The 15,297-nt window shown below is 44.3% G+C and overlaps 2 protein-coding genes across 2 annotated transcripts; both read left to right on the top strand.

The window, feature by feature from the left end:
• Window positions 1-5,816: 5,816 nt before the first annotated feature.
• MAGOH (mago homolog, exon junction complex subunit) lies at window positions 5,817-7,660 on the top strand. Its single transcript, XM_068198791.1, has 5 exons — window positions 5,817-5,930; window positions 6,038-6,096; window positions 6,238-6,348; window positions 6,654-6,736; window positions 7,375-7,660. The coding sequence occupies exons 1-5, from the start codon at window positions 5,822-5,824 to the stop codon at window positions 7,472-7,474; spliced, it is 462 nt and encodes a 153-aa protein (XP_068054892.1). The 5' UTR covers window positions 5,817-5,821; the 3' UTR covers window positions 7,475-7,660.
• Window positions 7,661-7,976: 316 nt separating this feature from the next.
• On the top strand, window positions 7,977-14,896 carry CZIB (CXXC motif containing zinc binding protein). Its single transcript, XM_068198790.1, has 8 exons — window positions 7,977-8,519; window positions 9,087-9,170; window positions 9,247-9,303; window positions 10,040-10,121; window positions 10,595-10,626; window positions 11,062-11,139; window positions 13,771-13,836; window positions 14,576-14,896. Exons 1-8 carry the CDS (start codon window positions 8,307-8,309, stop codon window positions 14,651-14,653), a joined length of 690 nt encoding a protein of 229 aa, XP_068054891.1. The 5' UTR covers window positions 7,977-8,306; the 3' UTR covers window positions 14,654-14,896.
• The last annotated feature ends 401 nt before the right edge of the window (window positions 14,897-15,297 follow it).

The following is a 15,297-nucleotide window of genomic DNA, read 5'->3' as shown; positions in this document are numbered from 1 at the left end:
GGACTCAGAGTCAGAGTAATCCTGACTGACTGAAAATCAGGAATAATTCCTTGAGAGAGACAAATCACTTTATTTTCAGAAATAACTCCCTGGCTTCTGGAAGGAGATTAGTGTATTACAGCCAGTATCATGCTTTTCATCTTGGTTGTTTCCATTCTCTTATTTTTTTACTTTTAAATCACTAAAAAACTGCCAGTGATATGAACATGGAACAGAACCAATCTGATGGCTCCTAGGGGCGGGAGAGCCATTATTCACAGCAAAACAGTATCTTGAAAAAGATGACCAAGAACTCTCTGAGATCAGGGAAAAAGGGCAGGAGAACATCAAGGCTGACAATTGTATCTCCTAGCTGTAAAATAATGCTGAAAAGCAGGAATCTGAGATTATATGGCCTCATGCAGTATGGAAGGGACAGTTTTCTGCCAAAAGGCTCAGAGAAGAGGTGGAGAGACTAAATGCTGGTATACTCAGAGCTGAAGAATAAAGAGCATTAGTGAGCAACGAGGATTTGTGACGCTGCTTATTTCAGGGCCTGCCCATCTCTTGCTTCTAAGAGCCGTAAGACCCCTGAACAAAAGCCATGGGGTACTGTGGAAGGGTACATTCACTGATAAAACAATCTTTCTCTGGATAAAGAAAAAAAAAGGGGGTTGCCATGGCAACCCTGAATGAATTCAGCACATCACCTGTGCACGAAGTCTATCTGCAAGGGCTCTCTTGAAAGCTGAGGGTTTGCTTCTCACTTGGGATCCCTCAAAATTGTACAAGGTTCTTAAAAATAAGGATTGCACAAGAAATGGATGGGACTCCTGCATCCACCAGATCAAAGCCTGCTCAAAGGCACAATTATCTGAATTATTATGTAAAAGGAAAGCAATCTATTCTTCTTGACAAAGTTTTCAAATTACTGTGAAGATCGGAGAGTCTGACGCATGCAGGGGACAAGCAAGGCTGGAATTCTTCTGTGGGAAGGCAGATGTGCCTCAAGTGTTTCCCTTTTTTACTAATGAAGCCTTATGCTTGGGTTTCCTGACTTACTACACAAGTCTCTTTCTTTATAGAATACGGGAAAAGAAAAAACTCAAATACTGGAATTAAATGCACTGGAAAAATTAGTGTTTTAGAGATGACAAGCCTGAGGGGAAAAAAATGAAATGCAAAACCAATTAAAAAGTACACAGGTAAAAATGTTAGAAATAAATAACATTCCATTTAACTTTTTGTCAAAGTGTCACAGAGAACATGAGGCCCACTTAGAGTAGCATAAGCAGGCCTAAAGGTAAAATTAAAAGTTTCTGTTATAAAAGCACTACCCCAGGTCTCTTACCTCTGTAAAGCTTGTGAAATTCTGCTGTGTCAGAAGGTTCTGCCAGACCCTGGATTTAAAATCAAACAAACAAACTTGGTAAAGCATTTTTAAAAAATAGAACGATGTTTATTGATGTAAAGCAAGGCCACATGGAAGCAAAGAGAAGTTTCTTTGTAGCCCTTGTCTGAAGTATCACCTCGAGCAGCTCAGCACAACCAGGATGTCCTTCCGATCAAGGAGGTAAAATGTCCAACACTGCTTTGCTTATTTCCGCATTTATAGAGACATAACCCCCCTCTACAGGAAGGCCATGGGCTGAAGGCTAAATAAATACCTGTGCTCACTCCTTGCCACCAGGGAAACCTTTAAAGAGTTTGGCAGATTTGTTTAAATAAAATCAGTTTACACAGAAATACATGACGGGAATACAGCACCTGGCAAATGTCAAAATGAAGAGCCTGAAACATGCAGTGACATCAAATACCTCTTTCTTATGTAGTTCTTTGGAAACTATTAGAGGACAATTCACAAAGGCTAATTTCAGTCTAAATGTGTAGATCCTTTCTCAGAAGCAGCCACTGGACACAAGCTCCCCCACGTCAGCCCTCATAACTATCTCTGTAAAATCCTGAAGTGAGAATTAACATGCATGTATTTTTGAATAAGAGCAGATCCTATTTTGTGTAAGTTCAAGACACAGTTCTACCATGAAAAACAAACCATTTAAATAAGTCATATTTGTTTTCCTAAATTATTTGTGGCAATAAACTCTAAAGAGTTGGATTCACCAGTACTGGAGCCCAGATACTCTTCTCAGTTCCCATACACCACGGCACCCCAACTTCCAACCTTGCCAAACCCAGCAGATTCAGATGGGAGCTGAGACTTTTTAAATGAGAAAGTCAATTACATTATAAACCTGTATTTGACACAAAAACAGTCTGTAGAGAAAGCAGGGAATCAAAATCAATCAAACCCAAAAAGCTTCCTTAAAATTCACACAAATATTCCCATGGGAGAGCTGACCTTGTCTGAGGGCAGGGGGCTGAACACAGCAACAATGACAGACCCTTCCAGTCCTGCTTTCTATTAATTTCTACAAATCTTTCTCCTTTTCAGGCACTCATTTACACACAGGAGTCCATGCTAGGCTTAGGATTTGGTTCTTCTAATACAGAAGTCAATACAGCCCATTCTTGTTTATAAGTCATGACCAGAGAGAACTGCCTTGTGAGCAAACAGAGTCTGGCAGTCAATAACCAGCCACAGCAGCACAGCCCAGTGGGGAGAGCCTCACCTCAGAGTAACAAGGTTCTTTTACTTGGCACCAAAACAACAAATGTCCCTTCTTACAGAGGCATATTTTTAATCGAGTAGATGAAACTTATCCATATTGCAATTTCAAAGTACAAACTCTGGCAAATAGTGCATTAAAATGCAAAGCTTAGGGTTAACACAGCACCCTCCAGTTTGTCTCAGCAGCCACAACACACTGCTGACTCAGCTGAATTTTGATACTCATTATCTCTCACACAATGCAGAGGCAAAGGAATTAACATTCTTCAAAACCAAAATAAAATTCTCTTCCCAGCAAGTAACAAAGTAACACAGGCATAACAAGGATCTACATGCAAAGTCAAGAACCACACCATGGAGCATGTTAAATGCTATGGAACACATTTTAAAGAAGTATTTTAGGGATTTTTTAACTTTCAGAGATTATATTGTCTTAACTTTCCTCAGTCAAAATAGTTTCTTTGATAGGGGAATCAGTAAGAATTAAAGCCTCTGCAGATACAAGGGAAAAGCATTGTGTAAAATTCCCTATTTTTGGAACACGGTTTCACAAGTTACAGACACGGAAAAATATCAGAAAACAACCTGGTTTATTTGCAATCTGTGAAAAAAAAAATCTGTAACCCAGTTCTCCAAAGCATTTCTAGCAAAGAGAAAAAAATAGCAGAAATACAACTATTTCAAGAAACAATCACAAATCTTGCAATCTTAAAACTAAGTTAAATTATGGATTCAAAGTAGGTTGATTCATTCAAGCCATCTGCTCTTCTATTGACATGAGAAAAATCCCCAAATAAATAGAAATATTCAGAGCATGTTTATTTAATTTCTCCCATTTTTCCAAGTCCCACAGATACCCATTCCTCACAGGTCAGAGAAGAAACTCTTGTAAATTTTGCTCTTCTTCAAAAACAAACAAACAAACAAAACCTAAACCAGTACCAGTATTAAAATTCCATATTGTTACATTACAGTCCTTCTATCATATGTAAAACAATGCTAAAAATGTGTGTTTATAGAGATATTTTCTTCAGAGGCAGAACAACCACTGTTTATACATGCTTTTAAGCAGCACGAAAAGAACTACAGCGCACACATTTGTGCCTTTCACAAACACATACTTAAGCCAATGCATTCAAGCAGAGCATGTCTGGGATTGTAAATGTGTCAAGATAACCCAAACAACACTGGCAGCAATTCTTTACCCATTGTATCGCCATCAAATATAACATTTATTTTACTTAGACAAAAATCATAATATACACACAGCAAAAAAAAAATCTTTATCTCACTTATATATAGAATGCATTTATCATAAAATGTTAGAATTAATATAGAGAACTCATAGACAGGAGGAATTGAAATGCAGGTTCTTGGGATAACTCCTGTGCCAGCTTGCTCTTCCTTCCAACACAGTAATTTAAATAAATTTACATTAAGCACCGATATTCCTCAAAAGGCTTATAAACAATTCAGACTATTACAGTGGAGTAATTCTCTCACAAAAAATCCCCGAAAAAAACAAAACCAAACCTCTGAACTCAGGGACAAACCAGACAGTACATGGTATTACCTTTAGATTGGACAACAAAGTTCACAAAACAAGCAGGGTAATAATTCTGCCAAAAAATCCTTAAGACTGGTAAAAATACAAATGTTACATTTCTTAAGGTTATGTTTTAATTTCTTTGCAGTACCTGCAGATGTTATAAAGCAACAGGTTAGGTATTTCTGTATCAGTATGACTTTTCTATTGAAGAGATGACTTTTAGACATGTTATAGAATGAACATCCCTAAAGAATGCAGAATGCACCTGAGAGTATTCAAGCACAAAGATATGAAAAGAGAAAATATAAGAGAAAATATTGCCTGACTTAGCCCTGCTGTAACTCTACGGAAAGCAGAGAGAACTCCATTAGCCCTGCAATGGGAAGTGAGGCAGCCCCATCTAAATGAAATCCCATTCATCAGTGCAAACGCATTTCCAACACCACCACAGCGCAAACCACCCTCCCCCATTCTGTGTCCTCAATAAAAAGCGTCCTGTCTAGTGGTGTGCATAAGAGATACCCTGTTTCTGAATTCTTCTTGCAGAAGGGAATCTTTTATAAAAGGATGTGTCTCTGGCTATCTCCTTTCAGCAGTTCCCAAAGCAGGAAAGGGCAGGATTTTCCCCCAGTGCATTTCATCTCAAACCTCAGGCCACCAGTGATGAGGGAACTCAAACCAGTCCCAGTGAGGCACCAAACTGCTTCAGAAGACAGAACCTTGTCCGTTTGTTGTTAATTTTGCTTTAAATCATAAATGCACGGTGTCTGTGCAGAAAAGAGAGCAGGAAATGCCTCTGGGACTACCTCGCCTGGTGGATGGCGGTCTGCCATCGCCGGCTCTGGGATCAGTGCAGTGGTGGAGGGCCACCACCGCCTCTGGGACTCGCCCAGTGGATCGGGCATATCGGGCTGACAATGCCAAGCTCGTGGTCCTTGGGTGGCCACTTAATCAAATATAAATCTGATGGTTTTAGTGGGCCCCTTCTAACTTGGAAGGAGTGCAGCTAACAAGGTGTGTGTCAAGTTCTTGTAGCAGCACTAAATGCAACCATCAGCGCTCATCGCAAAAGGCCACTACACATCATCGCTCTCGTTCGTGTGACTAGCAATCACCAGAAGGCTATCTTAGGAGGAACAAGGGAGTACTGCTCTCTCACGGAGCCCGCCGAGGGGCTGGGACTCTACCCTGGGAACAGCAGAGGTAGGTGCGGCGAGGCCTCACCTGACACCGTCTCGCGTCGCCACGGGATCTCCCCGCTGAGCTCGACTCCGCTGAGGGAACGGCCCGAGCTGCCCCTCACGGAGCGCCTTTACTCCCGGCCCGAGCTGCCCCTCACGGAGCGCCTTTACCCCCGGCCCGAGCTGCCCCTCACGGAGCGCCTTTACCCCCGGCCCGAGCTGCCCCTCACGGAGCGCCTTTACCCCCGGCCCGAGCTGCCCCTCACGGAGCGCCTTTACCCCCGGCCCGAGCTGCCCCTCGCGGAGCGCCTTTACCCCCGGCCCGAGCTGCCCCTCGCGGAGCGCCTTTACCCCCGGCCCGAGCTGCCCCTCACGGAGCGCCTTTACCCCCGGCCCGCCAGGGGGCGGCCGCGCCCGCCGCTGCCGCCGCCGCTGCCGCGCGCGGGCCGGGACGGCGCGCGCCGGGCTCAGTGGCTGACGCGGATGCCGGGCGGCGGCGCGGCCATGGCGAGCGACTTCTACCTGCGCTACTACGTAGGGCACAAGGGCAAGTTCGGACACGAGTTCCTCGAGTTCGAATTCCGGCCCGACGGTGAGAGCGGGGCGGGGGGCCTGGGGAGGTGTGCCGCGCTGGCCGGGGGTGGGCTCCCGGGCCGCGGGTGCCGCCGGCGCGGTTTAATGCGCGGCCTCTCCCCGCAGGAAAGCTGCGCTACGCCAACAACAGCAACTACAAGAACGATGTGATGATCCGAAAGGAGGTGAGGGCAGCGCCGCGCAGCGCGGCTCGGGGCGCTTGTGCCGGCGAAAGGACTCGGGGCACGGCCCAGGGCTGGATTTCGCTGCCGGGGCGTTGTGGGCAGGGCTGTATTTATTTTTCTCTGCCGGAATGTTGTGTCCAGGCTTATGTGCACAAGAGTGTGATGGAGGAGCTGAAGAGAATAATCGACGACAGTGAAATCACAAAAGAAGATGATGCTCTGTGGCCTCCTCCTGACAGAGTGGGCAGACAGGTAGGGTGCATAGTGTCTCTTGTAATTGCTCTTTAATTTTCATGTTAGCTCCTCAGAAGCATAACTAAACTTTTTCTTCAAGCCAGTATTGTTTCCAGCCGAAAGGGAAACAAATGCTGCTTTAAAACCTGAGTAGTGCCTCAATGACGGTGTAGTTGTGGAAGCTAATATGATCAACAGACCTGCTGCATTTGATATCTTTGTTATAGAAATTTGCAATAAAAAATAAAAACCATCAGAGTACTGAAGTATTTTTGTAACTGGTACCATGAAGCAGTGAGATCCTATAACCTTTTATTTTTCAGGAGCTCGAGATAGTAATTGGTGACGAGCACATCTCCTTTACAACGTCAAAAATCGGTTCCCTCATTGATGTAAATCAGTCCAAGTACGTACTCTGCTTTTTATGCTGCCCTTGCTTGGGTTTACTAACCTGTACTAGAACTCCCTGATCATCTGGTACATGTATTCTATATAGTTTCACAGTATGACTCGGCTCCCGGGCACCGGTGCTCTGTGTTGCAGCACCATGTGCCAAAGGCCTTTAGGCTGTGGCATTACAGGTTGAGTTCTCAGACTCACAGAATGCCCTCAGCGTGCTCAGCAGACCTTGCCGTGGGAACCCTCTTACACACACACAGCGTCTGAGCTGCCAGTGGCCTGTTCCTACCAGTTTATTTGGGAGAATCAAGAGATCTGTATTTCACCTGAGCTGAAAAGACTGGGACTTTTGGGGGGGGAAGGGAGGGGTAAAATCCTAAGTGCTGTTGATACTTGTTTTCGTGATAAAAATGCCTATTTTGTAAAAGCTTAAAATGTTCACAGTTGGAGTAGAGAATATTTAATCAATCGGTGAAGAATGAAACAAATCTGTTAATGTCTAAGATGACATCTAAAAAGTCCCCATGTAGACTTTGGGTTTTTTTAATACATTAGTTCTGTAACCTGTTCTTTAAGAACATCAGTCTAAAATTTTTTAAATATTTTAATTTTTCCCCCCTTTCTTCTTTCTGTTGTGAACTGCAGAGATCCAGAAGGCTTGAGAGTGTTCTACTACCTGGTCCAGGACCTTAAATGTCTCGTCTTCAGTCTTATTGGACTCCATTTCAAGATTAAGCCAATTTAAATCAGACAACCTGAAGTTTGTATTGCAACGTTAGTGGTAGGGGTGGGAAGGGAGGATACTGTTCCAGTTCTTCATTGTTTCTGAATTTTTTTTGTACTTTAGATTATTTTTTGATTGTTATTTTGTTGTTGTTACAAACTGTCAGTGACTCAATAAAAGGGTGAGATTTGCGTTTTTAATTTTTAAGCTGTGGTGAGAGACTGACTTCTAACACTTCCTTTATAATGGTGCATATAATGGTGAGATTTGTGTTTTTAATTTTTAAGCTGTGGTGAGAGACTGACTTCTAACACTTCCTTTATAATGGTGCATTCAGAGTAGATCACCCACAAACTGCACTTCTCTACACAGCAGCAGAAAAAGGACTCAAGCCTGGCTCTGTGAAACAAAACTTTTGCCAGTTGTCAAGGCAAACTTTTGTTGCTGTCCTGAGCTGGGTATTCTGTTGGCCAGCCAAGAACAACATCAGACTGCACAGGTAAATGGTTTTAGCAGACACACCTCACCTTCGTCCCAGCCCGGCTTACGCGCTTGCCTCCAGAGCAGAGAACAGCAGGCCACCCAGGAGCCATCCAGGATCCTCGCTGACCGTGCCGTTCAGCTTCAGAGAAGCTGAAACGCAACCTAGGATGCATTTAGTTTAGTTCTAGGCTAGCAGATCTGTTGTGCAGCATTTGTTAAAAGACTTTGAGGTGTCCCCCATAGGCCCTGAGGGCACACCCCATGGCAGTGCTGCCAGACTGCGCTTTTGCTTTCTCTTAACACGTCTGGTCTGTAAGAAGACGCTGCGATTAAAAAAATAAATAAATAAGAAGTGATTAATTGATGTGTAATGTTCAAGACACCAGTGCCTCCCGCTTTTCCTTCCCTCCCCACAGCCATCTCCCGCCGTCCCGCGCGGCGGGCGGTGGCGGCCGCCATCTTGGCTGAGGGCAGACGCGGCTTCGCGCCGGCCCAGCCGGGCAGGGAGCGCGGAGCCGCCATCTTGGCTACGGGCACGGCCGCGGGCAGCCGGGAATTGCACCGAGTCGGCGCGGCCATGGGGGTAGGTGAGAGCCTGGGCCGCGGGCCATGGGGGTAGGTGAGAGCCTGGGCCGGGGGGGCAGGTGAGAGCCTTGGCCGGAGCCCCGCGGACCAGGGGGACAGGTGAGAGCCTTGGCCGCAGCCCCGCGGGCCGTGGGGGCAGGTGAGAGCCTTGGCCGCAGGCCCGCGGGCAGTGGGGGCAGGTGAGAGCCTTGGCCGGAGCCCCGCGGGCCATGGGGGCAGGTGAGAGCCTGGGCCGGGGGGGCAGGTGAGAGCCTTGGCCGGAGCCCCGCGGGCCGGGGGGGCAGGTGAGAGCCTTGGCCGGAGCCCCGCGGGCAGTGGGGGCAGGTGAGAGCCTTGGCCGGAGCCCCGCGGGCCGGGGGGGCTGGGGGAGCCTTGGCCGCAGCCCCGCGGGCCGTGGGGGCAGGGGGAGCCTTGGCCGGAGCCCCGCGGGCCATGGGGGTAGGTGAGAGCCTTGGCCGCGGGCCGGGGGGGCAGGTGAGAGCCTTGGGCAGAGCCCCGCGGGCCGGGGGGGCTGGGGGCAGCCGAGCCGAGCGGGGCTGACGCCGCTCCGCCGCTTGCCTTGCAGAGGATCGGGCTGCAGCTCCGCGCCACGCTGGAGAACATCACCCGGCTAAGGGCCGAGGGCGAGGACTTCCGATGGTACCTCAAGGTGCGGGGCCGGGGCCGGGAGCGGCGCATGTCCCTGATTATTGACAGCTTTCAGCCTTCTGATTTGTGTTCTCCAGCTGAAATGTGGGAACTGCGGTGAAGTCTCCGAAAAGTGGCAGTACCTGCGGCTGATGGTGCGTGTGCCCCTCGTAACCTTCCTCTGAGCAAAAATGAGAACACAACCTTGGCTCTACACACGTATCCGCATCAAGGATGTGACAGCTTACCCTCTAGATGAGATCGTTTTTCAATAGCTACATGCATTTAGAAAATTGTCACGTTCCATATTAAAATAAATATTTGGCGATTGCTAATTTGAATAGTGACCGTTGGTAACAAAGTATTACATCTGCTTTTAAAACACCTTTCTGTAAAAATTTAATTCAAAAAGAAATTTTGAAGTGGTATCAAAATACAGTTGTGCCTGTGGTATATGTCTCTGATGCTGATGGAATCCTTCTGGAGAATGTTAGGTAAATGAAGATTATTTAAGCATGCTAAATCAGCATTTGGGAGCTGGAAAAGCAGGATAAAATTTATCAGGGATACTTGTCTGTTCTTAGCAATAATCATCCCTTTTTATTGCATACAGCTGAATGGTAAGAATGTATTTTGAAGAATTAATAGAGCATGCCTATATGGATAAGACACAAATATCTGTTATTCCCTATTTAAAGTCTGGAACAGAATTATTCTTTGATAATTGCAGCTTGTTGAATTATTAATCTCTGTAGTTAAAAAAAAAAAAGCTGCCTTGTTGCAGTATTTTTAAAAGGCTGAAGGTTGTTGTAAAAACTGCCTTACCTTTGCAGAGGTTTCCAGAGGCTCAGCTGGAGTGGTTAAAAATGTCTCTCTTGTCACGGATTTTAGGACAGTGCTCCCCTGAAAGGCGGCCGAGGAAGCGCCACGATGGTGCAGAAGTGCAAGCTGTGCTCCAGGGAGAACTCCATCGGTACGTGCTTGGACCCTGACCAGGCATCACCCATTTCACAGTTTCTCTTTTAGTCCCCGTTTTTGCTTGACACCGTTTGTAAAGAGCTTTCACCAGGGATTTCTGCCCCTGTACACTGGTGCTTGAGTTCCCAACGGGCACATTCTGGACATCACGTTCAGGGAGACAGCAAGGCCTCCTGGTGAGTCCAGCCTTCTGCATGAGCAAAACTCATCTGTATTGTTATTTTACCAAAGCACGCAAATATTTTTGGCATTGGTACGGAAAAATGGTGCAGTGTAAACTTCTCAGGAGAAGGGAGAAAAATTTAATTCTGCCTTTTGAAGATGAGCTGCAGGAAAACCTTGCACTTCTTGCATTTCTTTTGCTTTGTATTAGGAAATTGCTGTGAAAGAAGATCCTGGTGCTTCGTTTGTGCTGAACAAAACTGAAGACATAGTGCCACTCACTTGTATACTTTTTTTTTGTTTTAGATATTTTAAGTCAGACAATCAAGCCTTACAATGTAAGTTTGTTTCCTCTTCTATGTAACAGGTGAAAGATAAACAAGCATTAACAGTGTTTTGAGTTTTTCCTTTATCATTCTCCTTCAAGAACACAAAAAGCTGGTCTTGTGCTTGACAGAAATTGTCTTGTAGACTCCTCTGCAGTCTAAAGTGTAGAATGATCTGATACAGTTCTGTGTTGGCTTTTGAAATGTACCACCCAAATTAGAGGTATTATATATATAAAATGCCCCTCTAGGTTTCCTTTCAAAGACTTCCTCATGGCAGATTAAGAAATCCTAGTTAGGGACCCCCTATGAAATGAGCCATAGGATTTTGCTGGCACCTGGGGCATCAGAGATGACAGTGCTGCCTTTAGAGCAATCCATTCCTAGACTAACGCTTGTCACTGTCTCTGTTAGATGGAAACTAATGGTTTTCTGACTCAATCACAGGCCGAAGACAGCGAGAAATTCAAAACAATTGTGGAGTTTGAATGCCGAGGTCTGGAACCAGTTGATTTTCAACCACAGGTGAGTTCTTCTTTATGATTTGTTTCTGTCTTTAAAAGCACTTCTTCTAGAGTGATAAAATACAAACTATTTGAAATGGTTCTAGAACATCCTAGACCTTCCCAGATTCCCGTCCTTCCACAGTTCCTTGTTTTACTTCATTTGATTCAAGAAAAAAAAAAAACAAACCAAACCAAAAACTTGCAAACAGCTAACACGAGCTAAATGGTATTTTCTGTGCCAGTAAAATCTAAAACTAAGCACACCCTGGAGTCAAACTTTCTCACAGGTGACTCGGTGTTAATCTGAAGTCCTCTGAGAGGTCTTCACTCCTCAGGCCATTGCAAAAGAGTCTTTCCCAAAGGGAAAGTGCAGCATTATACAGAGCACCACTTGCTCCTTGGTGCGTTACAGAGCTCATCAAGCTCAGGTTATGAACACAGTGTGTGTCCTCTAAAAAACAAACAGATTTGCTTTGGGCTTGACATCACCAGAGCCACAGAAGATGAACACTGGCATTTTTTCATTTGCTGCTTGAGCAGACAAAGCTTGAAGATCACTGGCAGTTACAGGCTGGTGCAAAGCACACCTCAAGGTTCACAGTTAAAGGATTCTTCAGGGCCAGTCTGCAATGACTCATCTCTTGTGCATGGTCATGCTCTATTGCCACTTAACTCCCTGCTATTTTTAACCTATTATTCCAGTCGGATTAGGTGTAAATAGACTGACGGATATAAACCTGTCTTATCCTTCTCTCAGACTGGGATGCTGTGCTAAGAAACAGCCCAAAAAAGCTGATCCTACAAAGAATTTGATATAAATAGAATCCCTACCACAGTGTGCTGGGGGAGGTTTTTATTTAAGTGAAGTCCATCTTTTTGTTAATTCCTTTATTCCAGAATGGTTATTAGTTTGTTCCTGCTTGAAAGCTTTGCAACCAGACTTAGGAACTTGCACTTCAAGAAAAATCTATGGGAAGACTACGAAATGTAGATGTTTATAGCTCTGCATCCTAGCTGTTAATTTTAGTTACAGAACAAAGACTTCACAGCTGTGACAAAAGTTTTAATTTAATATTCTGAGTTTGGTGCACTTGATTGGAGAGAACTCGAATCCCTGAAGAGGCGTTTCAGTGGATTTTTGGATGCCTCAATCGGTAAATGAGAGTTTTCTGATGCTCAAGGGACTTCTGCAGCTCCAAAGCCTGGCTTCTGCACAACCCTAGATCTCACTTTTGATACATGGCATGTGGCCATATAATCTCTCTATTTTCGCTGTATTTTTGGGTACATGTAATACAACCACACCTGGAGTCAATTTAAAGTAGCTTAATGCTTGCATGTCTTATTTAAATTATAGTAATCAGGAAAAAAAAAAACACCCCAACCACCACCACCAAATTTTGAGTGTTAGAGAAAAGAAAGTATCCTTTGTTTCTCTGACATAAACTCTCATTTTAGACCTAGTGCAGAAGTTTGCAATTGCAGTCACATGGCTGGTGAATGGCTCCATGTGGCAAAAGCAGGGCTGCTTTCATTTTTCTGGTGTTTGTTCCATACTCGGCTCAGTTTTGACCCACAATGCTGATCTTCCTCTCCACCCCAGCAGGTACATTGACGTGGGCTTCTGACAGTTACTGAAAGGCCACTGTGCCCTGCAGATCCCTCTCCTGATGTTAGATTTGTTAGATCTGCCACACTCTGTGGTTCATTTAACTCCCGAGTGCTTAACCTTCCATTCAAATCCCCAAATATTTTCAAATCTTGTGGCTTACTTTGCACATGCTTACAGCTTAATTTCTGACTAGCACTAGTGGGGATTTCTTTATCCAAAATGCAAGTGCAGATCCCTTGCAGAAAACCAGGAAGAAGCTACCTTTGATTTTTAGCCACTTGTTAATAAAATTCTTTAATTAGAATTGACAATGTAAGAAACCTTCCTGCATGCTACAGAAGTGTCTAGGATTTTTAAATGTACTTTTAAAATTAGTAAATCTTACTGTATAGCTTGGTAACTGTGAGCCCTAAAGTGAGAGAGCTGTTCCTATGGAAGATAAACCAGAGCACCTTCCTAGAGCTGTCCTTTCTCCACTCTTTAAAAACAGCAACAGTGATGGCAGTGAAGAACTGTCCCCTGTGAAATGTTTGTTTGGGATACTAAGCTGTTCACTCAGCCAGCTGATCCTCCTTACACATAAAGCCTGCTCGTCACTTGTGTGCCTAAATCCAATACAAGCTGCTCCTTCTCTAGAGTGTCTTGGATTCTGACAATATTCAAGTTAGAACTGTTCGCTTTCTTCCACATTTTCTGTTGCTTTCCTTGCAGTGTGTTGTGAAGATATTATGCCAGTGTGGATTCTGAACACAAAGCTGTTAGTAGTAATTGGATGCTGCTACATAAACTTAGAAACTAAGCTTTAACATTATCTAGAATAGTTGGAAATACTTTTTTTTCTGGGAAAAATAGAGGAGCAGGGTCCCAACCTTATACTGACCCTAATTAGCAAAGAGCTTGCCCATTATTTCTACCTAATTTAAAAGAGATACAATACATTTTTGTGCTGAGCTACCTTCTTTAAATGTTTCAGTGATCGTATTTATTATTTTGTCAGCACAATGTAATTTAAAAAACTTTATGCAAATGTGTTTGCAGGCAGGGTTTGCTGCTGAAGGTGCAGAATCCGGCACACCTTTCAATGACATAAACTTGTTAGAAAAGGTATGTTGTCTTTTCACTAGCAAAACTACTCACCTAGCTTGCTTTCCCCATGTCACTAGTCCAAAATACACGCCACAGAGTGGTTTTGCTCTTCCTGTAGCCACAGGAAGGCCACAGCTGGAGAAACTGAATCAAGTATGAATAACCAGCATTACTAACAGTGCCATTTTAGAAGTATGGATTTGTTAACTTAGCAGCTGACAAAGATTTAAGTCACTCATGAATTCCAGAGAGCAGGAACTGAAATACTGAATGGCTGTCTAGGAAGACCCTGCCCACTGTCCTGTGCACAGAGATGTTAAAAAGTAATACAGACAGTGTCCTTCAAAGCTCAGGATAACGACACCAGCATTGCAAATCTTCTTGGGTGTGAGCAGGAATCTCAAGGTCAAAATCTGTTCCCTGGTATCCTACTTGGCAGGGATCTGCTTGTCTGCTTACCCACCTGACTAGGGTATTGTAAATGATAGATAATCCTTTCACCTGCCGTGCCTGCTGTCTGTCCACTACAGGCTGGGGACTGCATAAGAAAATAAACCCCAGCAATATACATATATAAAAACACTGAGACTGAAGCTCATTTAATTTCAGGTTAGTGATCTTGCTCTCTCACATGTTAAAATTTAACTTTCTACACATATCTAAGACTCAATTTGAGTAACATTTAGTTCCAGTTTGAATCCAGTCTGTGTGCATTCTGTCCTTTGTGACTGACACTGTGAAATCTTATTTCCTACAGGATTGGAATGACTATGATGAAAAAACAAAAGAATCTGTTGGAATCTATGAAGTTACCCATAAATTTGTAAAATGCTGAAGTTCATACCCCTAACAAATTATGACAAGGTTATTGATGGAGGAGCTGTAAACATCAGACATGCAGCTTCCTTGGAGTTAGTTTTTTACATGGCTGCACTTCAGAAATGGATACCTAAGTTCACAGAATCATTTAGGTTGGAAATGATCTCCAGGACTGAGTTCAACCTTTGACCGACATCACTGAGTTGTACTTTCCGTCCCTGGCATGCCCTAATAAAATATTTCCCATGGAGCACTTGGAGATGGCCTCAGTACAAACTGAAAATAGTACATATTGACTGAACTGTGCCACGTCCTGAATGCTGTGGGGTTTTGGAATTACACGGTTCTGGTGGACTGTAGCTTAGCTAATGGATTGGGTAACTGCTTACACAACTTACAGCCCTAAAGGTTTTAATAGTTGGTCACCAGGAAGTACCTATATTTGATTGTCTAACATAAGCAAACAAAGTCTTCCCACTCACCACTCCTATCATGAGGAAATGGCTACAACCACTAGTAAAGGCACTGTGTTAACTCTTCAAGGAAACATCTACACCTTTAAGCAGCTTTCTGCCACTTCAGGTAAAGACTGAAGTGAGTTTCCTGAGAGCACTTGCTAAGCTTGACTGCTGCTGCTATTTACACAGTTACAATCCTCTG

The sequence above is a fragment of the Anomalospiza imberbis genome, chromosome 9 (assembly GCF_031753505.1).
Source record: "Anomalospiza imberbis isolate Cuckoo-Finch-1a 21T00152 chromosome 9, ASM3175350v1, whole genome shotgun sequence".
NCBI classification, from domain to species: domain Eukaryota; kingdom Metazoa; phylum Chordata; class Aves; order Passeriformes; family Viduidae; genus Anomalospiza; species Anomalospiza imberbis.
Note: the sequence above shows the minus strand (reverse complement) of the source record. Positions and strands in the feature narration are given on the sequence as shown.

What these genes read in the sequence shown, in the direction of transcription:
- MAGOH (XM_068198791.1), top strand. Translation starts at nt 5,822, where the DNA reads ATGCCGGGCGGCGGCGCGGCCATGGCGAGCGACTTCTACCTGCGCTAC. An exon ending in CTGACAGAGTGGGCAGACAG is followed by an intron (nt 6,349 to 6,653) that starts GTAGGGTGCATA and finishes TTTATTTTTCAG; the next exon opens with GAGCTCGAGATAGTAATTGG. An exon ending in ATTGATGTAAATCAGTCCAA is followed by an intron (nt 6,737 to 7,374) that starts GTACGTACTCTG and finishes TGTGAACTGCAG; the next exon opens with AGATCCAGAAGGCTTGAGAG.
- CZIB (XM_068198790.1), top strand. Translation starts at nt 8,307, where the DNA reads ATGTTCAAGACACCAGTGCCTCCCGCTTTTCCTTCCCTCCCCACAGCC. An exon ending in GAGTCGGCGCGGCCATGGGG is followed by an intron (nt 8,520 to 9,086) that starts GTAGGTGAGAGC and finishes CTTGCCTTGCAG; the next exon opens with AGGATCGGGCTGCAGCTCCG. An exon ending in GGCAGTACCTGCGGCTGATG is followed by an intron (nt 9,304 to 10,039) that starts GTGCGTGTGCCC and finishes CACGGATTTTAG; the next exon opens with GACAGTGCTCCCCTGAAAGG.